At 39.2% G+C, this 12,961-nt stretch overlaps 1 protein-coding gene across 2 annotated transcripts; it reads right to left on the reverse strand.

Annotated features, from left to right (window-relative positions):
• Positions 1–366: 366 nt before the first annotated feature.
• micall2a (mical-like 2a) lies at positions 367–12,749 on the reverse strand. 2 transcript variants are annotated; one of them, XM_074656107.1, is made up of 17 exons: positions 12,405–12,749; positions 11,649–11,697; positions 10,280–10,421; positions 9,922–10,088; positions 9,599–9,726; positions 8,979–9,518; positions 8,648–8,832; positions 7,687–7,741; positions 7,027–7,220; positions 5,638–5,745; positions 5,383–5,447; positions 5,078–5,201; positions 2,610–2,712; positions 2,210–2,283; positions 2,011–2,125; positions 1,823–1,869; positions 367–1,734 (listed from the first exon to the last, which is right to left on the reverse strand). In XM_074656107.1, the coding sequence occupies exons 1-17, from the start codon at positions 12,545–12,547 to the stop codon at positions 1,655–1,657; spliced, it is 2,319 nt and encodes a 772-aa protein (XP_074512208.1). In that variant the 5' UTR covers positions 12,548–12,749; the 3' UTR covers positions 367–1,654. The 2 variants fall into 2 exon arrangements, with proteins under 2 accessions (XP_074512208.1, XP_074512207.1); XM_074656106.1 differs by having other exon boundaries at positions 9,599–9,729; positions 12,405–12,748.
• Between the last annotated feature and the right edge of the window lie 212 nt (positions 12,750–12,961).

The raw sequence follows: 12,961 nt of genomic DNA on the forward strand, positions 1-12,961 counted from the left end.
GTTCATGATCACAATTTCATGCATCTCAAAATGAAGGATGTGTAGTTTATAAGTAGCTGTAATATATTGACGGCAGTGAATTATCTTGATGTCGTCCTAAAAAAAAAAAAAAAAAAAAAAAAAACCTTATTAAAAGCATACATTGATGCAGCTCTGTGATTACCGCGCAGCTTTAATGCAAAGGAGTCGCAGCATTGTTGGTTTCTCACTGAAAGCAACGTCTGATCTTGGCAGTCGTTGAATCATTGCTGAAGCTTGAAATATGGGAAGTGGTGTGATAAAAAGTTCAAGGATGTGTTTAAATAGAAAGATGTGTGCCAAAGGAAGCTGTTAAGTAAATAATTCAACCTCTCATACACGCTAATCTTCAAAGGATTTATTGGACTACAGATTTCAAGTTTAAAAATGTTATAAATAGGAGTACAAGTACATTCAGTGACACTTAAAATGCAACATTACACAGTACATTCCTTACAAACACTGCGAATGCCATTTTCACACGAGTGACTCCACACGACGTTGGAACATTTTAATAGCTCAGGTGCGGAGCATTTCTGATGCAGATATTAGTAAAGAGTAATGTTTAATTAAACCCGGTTTGAAGATAAAGAGCTCAATACAACCTATAGTTTATAAGCCTTCCCCGGCCATAAGCTACTGCTCTACCTAATCCTCTTTCACATAACATTATTGCATCAGCACAGCTGAACATTTTTGCAGCATTTATAAAATTAGCAAAGAAATTAACTGTCCGTACTGTGGCAAATTGGATTTCCAAGTTCTTGCCTTGTGATAGAGCATACCCAGGCTGCCACCTACAGTACAGTGAGAGAGAGGAACTACAGTCTGCAACATGTGTGGCTCTCCATTTTACACTCCACAGCCATTCAAACTCAATTGTCAAGGCTTTTTTTTCTCCTGCTAATATCCTTACAGGAAATTTGTTAAAATCCATTATTAAATAAATACTGAAATAATTTCATTTAGGATCAAGACGGTTGAAGGATTACACATTTATTCTCATTTGCATGTGGAACAGCCAGTGTTCCCTCTGTAGTTTTAAAACCATGATAGCTTGTCATTTTAACACCCAACATCCAATTTTTTTGACCCAGTGCAAGTTGATTTGCTAAAATTAATAATTAGATACCTCATTCCAATCATTCAATAAATACACATAATCTTTACATAACAAACATATTCACGACTGAGGGCATTTTTTTTTCGTGTGACGCTCCTCTACTGAAATCAATATAAGTGAAAATACTCGCAGCTGCATTTGCCACGTAATTAAACACCATTTCCTTTTTTGAAAAAACTGTGAAAAACAATTGTGAAAAAACAGGACACCCATTGTGAAAACCGCAAAGATTGAATCATAGCCATTTAGAAATTCTCACTTCACCTAAATAACATCAAACAAAGAACTGAAGGTGAATGTTGAACAAAAACATTTTAACTGAACCTTTAATTGTGAAATATTCTGAAACAACTAGAAAGAAAACACATGATTTGATCCGTTACGCCCTTCTCATTAGCACACTATGTACTGCAGTACTTGAATATAAAAACCTTAAAAATATTCTAAAATGGGATGATATTAAAACAATAAAACAATAATGTAAGTTTAGTAAAAATAAAATTGCCTTGAGGATCATTCCACTCGTCTTTTACTTCTTCGCCTGAACAGTTTTGAGATGGAGGATTTCCTCTTATTTTTGGCTTTCTTTACTCCTATTCACCAAACAAAAAGTGTATATTAGAATGATGCATTCAAATTGGAAAATCATCTAAAAGAAAAAGCATTTCATGCGATACTTACCGAGATTTTTCATCATTTCATTCAACTGCTGATCCTCCTCCACTTCCCTGAAATTGATCAAAAGTAAAACTCTAGTTTGGCATTTTGTCTTGTTTGCATATCAAGTTGTTATACATTACCAGTATCGCTGCATTACTGATCTCTCCTGTAATGTAAAAATGATTATAAGATTATAAGCATCGTGTTACCTCAGCCTGTCTTCATCCAGACCCTCCACTATTGCATTTCTGCCGTCCACAATCTCCATCAGTCTCTGCATCAACTTCTTCTCCCGCTGTCGCTCCTCTCTGGACTTTAAATTATCTGTAACACCAAGTTGACAGACTTTAGTGTTGGAAGGTGAAAGTAACAGAGGTGATGTTGAGAAGAGAGCCTGTGATCTCTTACCTGGCTTCTCCAGCAGCCTGCGAAGTTCCCCCTCCACACCTGGCTGCTGTTGCTCCAGCTCCTGAGTCCTGGCTCTGACAGATGCATTCAGTAATCATATATAATATAAACCTGAATTATTATGCGCATCACATCCATCCCAAAACTGGAAACAATCTTGAACAAATACATTTGGTTTGACAGTTAATAAGTTGGAATTAATTCTAGCGTTATATAAAAGGTGTATAAGAATAATGAAAACGATAACAACACGCCTCATTCTCATAGAGGAATACCATTAGGAAATATTTCAGGGTAAAAAGTTATTCTATTTAATTAAAAAGAAAATGGCTTTGGCACAAAGTTAAACACAAACTGCAACCAAAACTGTGAGATGTTTTTAAGCTATAGATCAACTCACATGTATACAAGCTCTGACTCGTTCCTGATGTACATCTGCTTCTTTCGAATCAGGTTGAACCAGTCGACCATCAGTGGGTCCATCAGTATGTCTCCCTCCCCCTCTGAAAAACACATTTTTAATGTTAATAACGCACCAAGATACAATTTGCGACCCTTGATAATCTTTTATTATCGTCAAGTTCTAATGTCTAAGCATACATAAACAACTATAACGCTTGTCGACCTTCTGGAAAATTTCTGAGAAATGTGCATTTATTATCCACTCTGGCCAACTTGGGCAGATTTACTTAACTAAATGTTTCTGACTTGTGAGTAAATGAAATCCTGCAGGGGCAAATTAAGCTCAGAGATTTCAGCGTGTTCAGACAGCAATATTTAAATACAGTTTTGGCTCTGTGCTCTCCTGATATCACATAATGCAGTGACTGAGGTTAAAGAGCAAGCTGTAGAATAATTGTCTTCATTCACATTATATATTTAATTTTTATTCTTTTTTATTTTATTCATCATTTTATCTAATATATAACAATCAAGAAGCCTCCGCTCATCCAGAATCATAGCTCATTTTATTTTAGTTACACAATGATAGAATTAAGTGCAACAATAAATGAGGTTTTTGGATAATTTGGCTGCAGGATTGGGACTGAGGGACTGTAGCAGTCAATAATACACAGCCCTGCACCACTGGTGTAGGCAACCTTAAATCTGATTCTTAAAGTAAACATTACCATCATGTAACGCAGAACAAAGATATGTTCAACAGTTAGGATTAAAGGCGTCTTCATTTACTGCTTAGTTAACATTATTAGTCATCCTTGCTGTTGCGTAGACTTTAGCATACATAACGTTCCTTTATCTCACTGAGAGCTTGGGTGAATATTTTATTTTATACCGGGTTCAATTTATTTTTCTAAAATCACCAACATGATTAGTCAATAAGAAAACCAACTATTTTAATAATCAATTAATCGCCTATATAATAGCAAATATCCTCTGGTTCCAGTTTTTCAAATGTGAGGATTTGTTGCTTTTCTTTGTCAAATATGAAGATAAAGTGGCTATCTCTGGGTTTTAGACTGTTAGTCGCACAAAACAAGAATTTGAAATGTCACCTCTGTATTATAATGAGGATTTCTCATAATTTTTTATGTAAAAAAACCCTAAAAAACATGAATTGATAAACCGATAGTTGAAATAATCATTACAGTAGTTGCAGCTCTACAGTAAATACACAGGCCCCAGCATTCCCATCTATAATATAATTCCTCATCTAAACCCCCAAACATGATCTTCTTAATATGCAGGTTTTAACATGCAGGGGATGTAGAGCAACACAGAGGGAATACATGATGGATCACAGACTTGTCTTCATCACTTATTTAATAATGATTTAGCAGAAATCCAGTAGGGATTACCTTTGATTTGTTTATTTATTTTTACCTAGAATACAGTGAAGCTTTGACAAAGTGGTTGATATATAAATCTACAATGTTAAATGCGGTTTCAATATTTTCCTAAAGCAGTATTCATGATTTAGGGATTCCTTTGGTCCACCACTTATTATAATATGCACTGCAACACAGCTTGCATTTTCTGATTCATCAAGTCAGACTGGAATACAAATAGTAGGTGGATCAATAGATTTTTAGAGTGAATATTTGCCAATCCCAATTAGTGACTAATCCATCAAAACACACACCGAAGTCACATTTACAATAAGGACAGATCGGAACAAGACAGTCTACATTCTGCCATCACCAGAACAAACATGATTTTACTCTGAATTGAACTTGAGTGCCAGGGTTTAGTTTTCACAACGACAAGTAGATGATGTCCTAGGTGGTGTGCAATTGATGTCAAATCCTGGCCAAGCGATTGCATGCTCAGGCTTCCTGGGTGGCGAATAGGGAAAAAAAAGTATGCAATCGACCAGAATATATATTACTATACCCAAGTCATGTTGACCTTGAGCAAAGCAATCAGGCCCCCTACTCCCACTACCTCAAAAGAGAAGCAACCTCCCTGTGGGCTGTCTGTGCCTCTCACCTCATTTGGCTGCAGAAACGGTAATAGAAATGGCAGGTAAATCCCCCCAACACACACACACACCAAGCTCCAGCTGATGGCGAGTGAATGTGTGCATGTCCCGTGTGAAGCAACCAAGACACAACTCTGCACCAGAGATGCTCTCACTGAAGCAGCAGTGGGATTCAGCAGTTTGCACAAATACAATAAAATATCAAAGTTTGTGTCAAGGTTATTCACTGCAAGAGAGCAGAATTGACCACTGCATTGACACCTCCTGCCTCAGAGTAAGTGAGTCTGAGGGAGTGTTTATTTTAAAAATTGCACAGCTTGTTTCTGACGCATCAACATTCAATTCTGTGGGCACGTCTAAACGAGGAAAAGGAAGGAAGTGGGGAAAGATTTGTTGCAGGGGGTTGCAGAGCGACAGGAATAAAGTACCTTCCTCACAGCTGCGGAGTCTCTTTTCCAGCTCCACACCCTCCTTCTCCAGCTGAGCCAAGTTTGTCTCAATATCATTCAGGTCCCTCTCAATCTGCTCCACTGGAACATGATAAGACTTCACCTGATATAAAACAAAAGAACTTAAGAGTCACAGTAGAAGTAGAGATTACTTTAATTTGAAAATTCCAACTTTGGACACTTAAACGTAAAGAAGGTCGTCCATTTTTTACTGGGAATATAATGAAAGCATATTTGTAGAGCTGTTAATTAATCTCTTAAGAGACTTAATGGAGGGAACTTACAGAGGGTGACCTCATTTCAGTCCTGGAGGCGTTGGTGGGTGACAAATACTTTCCCTTTTTAGCACCTAAGAGGTAGATAAAATAGGATTAGATAGTCCTTTCATGGCAGCTTTTCAGAAACGTATTGTTACATATGACTTCACCTGATTTATTTTCAGTAAAAAAAATGACTGCTCATATGAAATCAACAATATAGGCTGAGGCCGTGTATGTGCGTCTGTGATGATGACATTTTTTAAAAAGCTGGGAACCAACCTGACGGATTTCCGTGATTGGCTGGAGCAGTCGATGAAGAGCTAATAGATTCTACAGCTGGCCGTCTGGTTGGGGATTTCACAGGCGAGTGACTCCCATGTTTAAAAGCTAAAATAAGGACAAGAAGGTTTACATGCTGTGGATCTGCAGAGGGTTCAATCTATTTATGCCTTTTTTCAGTTTTCTGCTAAAACACAGAAAAAAATCTACAAGAATCTCAAAACACAGGGCAGTATTCTTAGGAATGTTAAGCCATGATAGCGATGTGTTGGGATCTGTCGTTCAGTCTGTCCACCACATCGGTCCGGACTGAAATGTCTCAACAACTTTTGGATGGATTGCCATCAAATTTTCATTGTCCCCAGAGGGTGAAGCTAAATGACTTTTGTGATCTTCTGATTTTTCCTCTAGTGCCACCATGAGGTGGACATTTGCAGTTTTGTCCGAAATGTCAAAAACTATTGAATGCCATGACTGACTTTTCCTATAGCAGCATCATCATGCCATCATACATTTCACTGTCTAATACTTTGGATTCATCTAAAAATCGAAATAAATCAAATAAATGATAACTGAAACAGTGGTATTAAAAACTATTTTAGTCAGAACAAAATAAAATCCGGGTTCAGAATCAGCACAGATGATCTCTCTGTGTCTCTCTGTAGATTTTAAATACTTGCAAAACTAAAAACATTTCCAGCAAATGTTAGTATACTAAGGTGATGATGGAAACTTTATGCTTAAAGCTGCCAAAATCAATATTTTTATAATAATGTATCATATGACGATGTGGAAACAACGTGAAAGGGGTCGCTCATAGTGATGAACCTACAGAGAATTATCAACCGAATCTGCAGATCCCCTCGGCTTTACAGAGCTTTATAATGAGATTCGGCTCATTGTTTAGCTGTTTTGGTTCCCTCTCACACTCTCATAGTGTCGTTTTCAGCCGCAGCAAGCAGCTGTTTTTATGAAAAAGCTCTAAAAACACACTGTGCACTACCTGCCCAGCATCAGATGGCAGACCAACACCGTTAGAGACTAGCTGGTGAACATAGTGGAGCATTTAGCAGATAAAGAGCCAAATACTTCCCTCAGGAGTTGATAAAGATCAAAAACATTGCTAAAAGAGAGTGGATATTGGACTTACCTTTGTAAATAGTCTAACATATAGAGATAGTAACATTACAGCTTAATTTTATTTATAGGAACTGCCTAGGCCAGCTAAAAAAATAGTTAGAAGCAGTATATTTTAAGACACAATGCACCTTATTGCCAAGATCAAATAGCACTGAAGACAAAGAGTGTAAATGCTGTACACTCAACCCCTGCAAACTGACTCTACTAGTAGACTAATGTCTCTTATTATAATGTACAGAAGGAACTCACCAGGTCTTCCAGAGCCAAGCTGAGGTTTCTGGGGAGAGACTTCTCTAAAGAGTGCAGGATCAAACGGAGCAAAACGAACCGGAGGTAGTGCAGGTGTTGGAGCCGAGGGAGGCCTTGTTGTAATGATGGGGACATTAGAGGAAGTCATGGACATGACTCCAGGCTTATGCTGCTCAGTAAAGGCTTCAGTATCTCTGTGAGAAAGACAAAATAAAATGAGCTTTTAAGTGTGCCACCATTTAAAAATGTTGCGAAAGTACAGCATATATAGCACACCTATAGGCTGAATGCAAAGAATGAAAATATAAGGAAAGAAAAGGCCTCACCTTTTATTTTGTAAAGATAAAAGGTGGAATGGAGGAATCATCAGCAGGGATTAGAAATGAGAGGATCTAGTGTTAGGGTGGGGAAAGTTCAGGCCCGGCACGCCGAGGAGCTTGTTAGGATGGGGGACAGAGCTAGCTGGTGCACTCTGAGCCAGTCAACACTAACAGAGATGGAAGAAGCTCGACGACTCTGCATTCTGGAGAGTGAATAGCGTTGTTTGAAGACAAAATCTTTCAAGACATTTTTTTTTTTGTCCACCTGTGTGATCTTCCCACTTCCACCTAAGTGAGTTATGAGGCAATAGTGAATATTCAGATGATTGAGGATACTTACTTTAAAGCTAGTTCGATTTTCACAGGTTTGAGCTTCAATTGCCCCCAGACTGGATCTGCAGACAAATCGTTTAGACAGAAAAAAGTTGAGTGAATGACTTATAAGAATGATGGCAAATGAAAGCTTATCACTACTTCATCCGTCACATGAATAACGGTTGAAATCATTCTTAATTTCAAAAAACCAGGGAGACATTATCACGTTGACTTTTATTTGACATCTGCTTTAGCGATGAAGTGTGCACTCAAAGCAGTTTCCGTACGCAGTAAACAAAAGACTCCCTTGACTCGTCTCCCTCCGTGTCACACTCACATGAACAGCTGATAATAAGTGCAGCTACTGGTTTCATTATCTAGTCTCTCACAACAATGCACTAAAGTAACGGATCCTCACCTGCACAGCTGTATTAGAGACCCAAATTGTGCTCTAATCTGTGCACGAGACAAACAGATACATGCACAAAGTCTTTGTCAAATTTGAAAAGAGGTGGTCTTGATTTCCAAAAACAAGTTGAAGTAACGGTCAATATGCGGTCCATATTAATAAGCAACATAATTATTTTCCATGATAGGGAGACTTCTATAAAAGATGATAATTTGATGACCATTTATTTAAAAAACCAACAGTAATTGTGTTTCCGTCTGAAAAGCACCTGACTGTCAGGAGGCTGCACCCATGCATGCCCATCCATCCAAAGAGAATGACAGATCCAACTATGAAACTTCATTAAAAGTGTGAGACAGAAATTAAAATGTCAGTATCCAGCATTGCACTAACACCATGCTAAATGTACTGCCTGTATAAATAGGGCAAAGATGACAAAAGGGCTTTGTTTTCTATGAATGCGTTCGGAGACAGACGGGGAGAATGGGGGCGGAGGGGCAGGGGGGGCGGGAATGGATGTTGGCTAGATGTCAAATAATGGATCAAAAACAACTGAAATGAATTTAGTTGCGCTTGCCTTTGGCAGTTGTGTGTACAGTTGTTGGCCTTGTGTTGTCTTTGTTGATGGCCTTCAGACATGGCGGTTCCTTATTGTTTGTCTGGCTGGTGCAGGGCTGTCCTGCCCAGTTTCCTGCTGGGCCTTGGCTGCGTTTATCTTTTCTCAAACCGGGGATGTCAGCTGAACTTGGCTCATCTTCAAACCTGCAGAGAGGGGAAACCCTCACCGTCAGCCTTAATAAGAAAAGTCATTGCTAAACCATGTAGACAGTGTGAGAGACTATAAATATCCCAATACTGCAAAGGAGAATCTATTCCCGGCCACAGAAAGTATACGGCTCATTACTCACCGTCTCTCTGCTGGTCGGATGGTGAACGGGCGTTTGTTGTTATTGTTACAGTTTTCCTCTGCCAGTTTCTTTCCAATGGTTGGCCTGGCTCTGCTCTTCTCATCATCAGGACTCATTGTGACCTTTGGCCTTCCTAAAACACTTGAGGGCTCTGTCGGCTTCCTGTTACCTGTCGAGGGCTCTGTCGGCTTCCTGTTACCTGTCGAGGCCTCCGTGACTGGCGCTGCAGCCTGGAAAAACCTCTGCCGGGCCGTCTGCGTCTTCTGGGCTGAGGCCGTCCAGGACTGGGAAGGTGGAGTAGGACTGACTGGCTTCAGGACAATACTCAATGGGGCTGACAGCACAGAAGAGGGGCGTGGTGCAGGCTGGGTCTGGCTGGCACTATTTAATCGCCCAGCTGAACTGGCGGGTCCGTTTTTGATGCCAGCCTCGGAGGAGGATGGTTTGCAACTGTTCTGGTGGGCGTTGCAGATAAAAGCGTCTGGATTCTTCCCAGGTTTGTAGCCTCCTGCATGAAGCACGCTGGAGCATTCACTGCATCTGGTGGAAGTTTATTAGCATGAAATTATTCGTGCAATAAACAGTACATGATGGGAAAGTATCGGCGAATATATTCTTACTTGAAACAGCTTCTGTGATAGAGCTTGCTTTCCACAAAGTGCCGCTGAACCAGATGAACATGGCTCTTGCATGCAGCACATTTGCTATTGAGAGTCCCATTTTTGTTGGCGTTTTCTGCAAGAACTGCCTTCTGTGAAAGAAAACGAAAACTGAGGTGATGCTCTATCCAAACTTACTTCATTAACATTAACCTAACCCACTGAAAATAATCAAAATCATTGTATATAAAATTTTAAAAAGTAATAGTGTAAGACAACAGAGATGTATTGTAAACACAACCATAACTTCCAATGCTGTGATGCGTTCTGACATGAGCACTGACCTGAACAGCAGCTCTGGCCAACTTGGGCAAAGTCTGAGTAGTGAGAGTGGAGGGTGAACGATTCTCAATGGCGGTTTTAGACACAAAGGTTTTGGCAACCACTGGGAGATTTTTCTTCTCTGATGGCTCCTCCTTGGAGCCCTCTGCTGGCCTTTTTACACCTCCCACTGAGGAAAAGTAAAACACAATCACTGTCAATCATCACATTATAGCACAGGAGAGAACAGATATACTTCAGCCTGAAACTGTAAAAGAAATATGTAAGAAAAGGCCCTGAATTGTAAGAAAATGTGCACTGTTGCGACTCAAATGTATCTACATAGGTTGCTAAGGATATCTGAACCAGCCATATTCTCACTGGGAGAACGTCCTTTGAAGTAGTTGTGGTACTGGGAGACGTAGGTAAGAATGCTCAGCCTGTCTGGGATCCTTAAAGCCACCATGTCTTCTGCATCTAACAAAGCTGGAATCCCCAACTTCTCCTCTGCAACCTGAAAAGCCTTTAGAAAAAAAAGAAAAAATGACACAGTTTAACGAACAGCCCTTGACCCTTTTAATGGTAGTGTATGGTGCACCAAGTAAACACATCCAAAGCTTGCCATATAAAAACATGGTATTCACTGGGCACAATCGGCTCTTACAATTACAGCATGTGTAAAAATGTCAGACAATACAATCTACTTTAAATAGACTAGCAGTATTATGTGGCTGGGCCCAGAGAGGTCTGGAAAGGGCTGTATAATGAATAGCACACTTCCTGTGAGCTTGTAGGGATAAGAAAGGGGATGGAGGGAGCAGGATATCGAGGCATTGTTTAGGATCAGCCTGGACATGCTCATTAAATTTAAAGCAAAGCCTTACTGAATACCAAGTCTGCTAATATAAAAGAAGAGCACAAAAGATAAAGAATGTGAGGATCTGTTTTGCTGGTTTTCCTGCAAACACACGCAGACAATTTCTTATTCAACAACATGTAAAATAACCACCTGTAAGAAACGTGACACTATTCATAAAATATAGAAGGGTGTGAATTACTGTCTCATGTTTCGGTACAGGGAGCATCATCAACAGTTGATCAAAACTAAAACCTGATAAAAAACACACTATTCTGTGGCCACAAATCTGGTTTAAAGTTTGTACTCTTGCGTAATATTCAAGATTTAAACAGTGGCTTCAAGTGAACTGTCATCGTGAGGATCGAGTGGCAGAGGATACTAGCGAGGCTCATTCAAAATGAATAGCCTGGAGAGCCTCTCCCCTGAGCTCAGGTTTGTTGCTGACACTGCCAGGATCATCCAAGACAACAAGGAAGTCGTGCAGAGTGCAGGACCTGTAACCACTCCGGAGGAAGCTGGTAAAATGGAAGAAGACTAAATAATGGAGAGGTCCCCGCTGTGCTGTGCTGTGCTGCTCAGGTCATGTGAGGGTTAAGAAAATAAATGAGGTCAAGTTGACAGAGGCAGAGTAAAGATTCTGAATTTTGAAGTTTGATAGGAGTCTAAAAGAGATGTAGTTTCTACCAAGCAGCTTCTGCTTAAACTGCTCTGCTAAATATTTAAACAATCTGCTGCATGCAGTAAATGCCACATATCTCTGGATGTATACGGTCATGTCAGGTGTAAAGGGGTTAATGAAGTGGATGTTTTATGCTACATCAGATTTTGCACCTCGAGTATGAACTCTGTTCCACTTAATGCAACAAATGGTTCAACAACTTCACATCTTACCAGTCTGTTGTTCTCAAACACATCCTCCTCTTTGAGTGAGTCATAGTCTCTGGAAAAAAACACACAAAGAGAGAAGTTAGGTTTGCTGGTGAAAAACATCATCAGCTCTACTACCAATTTGAAATCTCTTTTAAAATACATTTTTATAAAAAGCCTTTTTTTTTTTTAACTCCGTAAGGCAACAGCTTGGTGCACCTTTTCCCCACATCTTATATTGTCCTCTTTTGGCTTATGTGTAGTAACTTATTGTTTTGATACCACTGGTTACGGGTTTTAGTTTTCTCATTATTTGGTCTTTATGTTTTGTTCTTTTATTGTTGTTTTTATTTTGTCTGCATTTCATTGTATCTGTGCAAGCACTTTGAAACTATGTTTAGAAAGGTGCTATACAAATAAAGATTATTATTATTATTATTATTATATTATCTAACTTGGACTCTGAGGATTTCAAAATAAATGTAAAAAATATATACTAAAAATGATATAAAAGGTTTTCAATGCATCACCTTTCTTGTACATGATGGGTTAGATATGATAATAGCAGAACAAACACCCCTAACTAAATTTGCATCAAGATTACAAAATAAAATCTAAATAGAATCACTTTTTGGTTAATACTTTGTACCAAAGACAAACCCTTGTAGAAACTACAAGAAATTATTGCAATTTATCCACCTAACAAAGGTACTTAACCAAACCCTGACAGAATATGCTATCACCTACATTTTAACCATTTTTCCAAAGGTAAATACTTACATCAGGTCCGGTCTGTACTTGTGTATAAGAGCACAAAAAGCCAATCCGTTCTTGAATGAGGTCGTCATGTTGGTGATGGCCACATCTCGGTAGCCATCACACTGCATTTTACACCACTGCTCCAAAGCCTTGATGGCAGCCATGCTCCCAGCAGCGACAGACTGAGCTCTCTCAGTACAGAGACAAAGTGTGCAACAGGCTGAGGCTTCAGTGTGGAGGAGTCAGGAGGAAAGAGAGATGAAAACAAAGTGTGTCTGTTCAGGGTTTGGCCGTGAACTGCGGAGCTGCAGCTGCGTCCTGTTTCCTTCTTTTACCTGAATGACAGCCGGGGCAGCAACGAGCTGCTGCTGTGAGCTTCTACCATCATTACACTAATTGACACCGATTGCTGATTCGTCATTAATAACAGTTGAATACAACTCAAACAGAAATTTAAATACTTTCTCTGGTGTTCATAATTCATGCACCTTTTTTTTTTTTAACAAACGTGCAAACTGAATTAAGAATTATTATTATTATTATTATTATTATTATTATTATTATTATTAACATACTAT

The sequence above is a fragment of the Sebastes fasciatus genome, chromosome 13 (genome assembly GCF_043250625.1).
Source record: "Sebastes fasciatus isolate fSebFas1 chromosome 13, fSebFas1.pri, whole genome shotgun sequence".
Lineage (NCBI taxonomy): Eukaryota > Metazoa > Chordata > Actinopteri > Perciformes > Sebastidae > Sebastes > Sebastes fasciatus.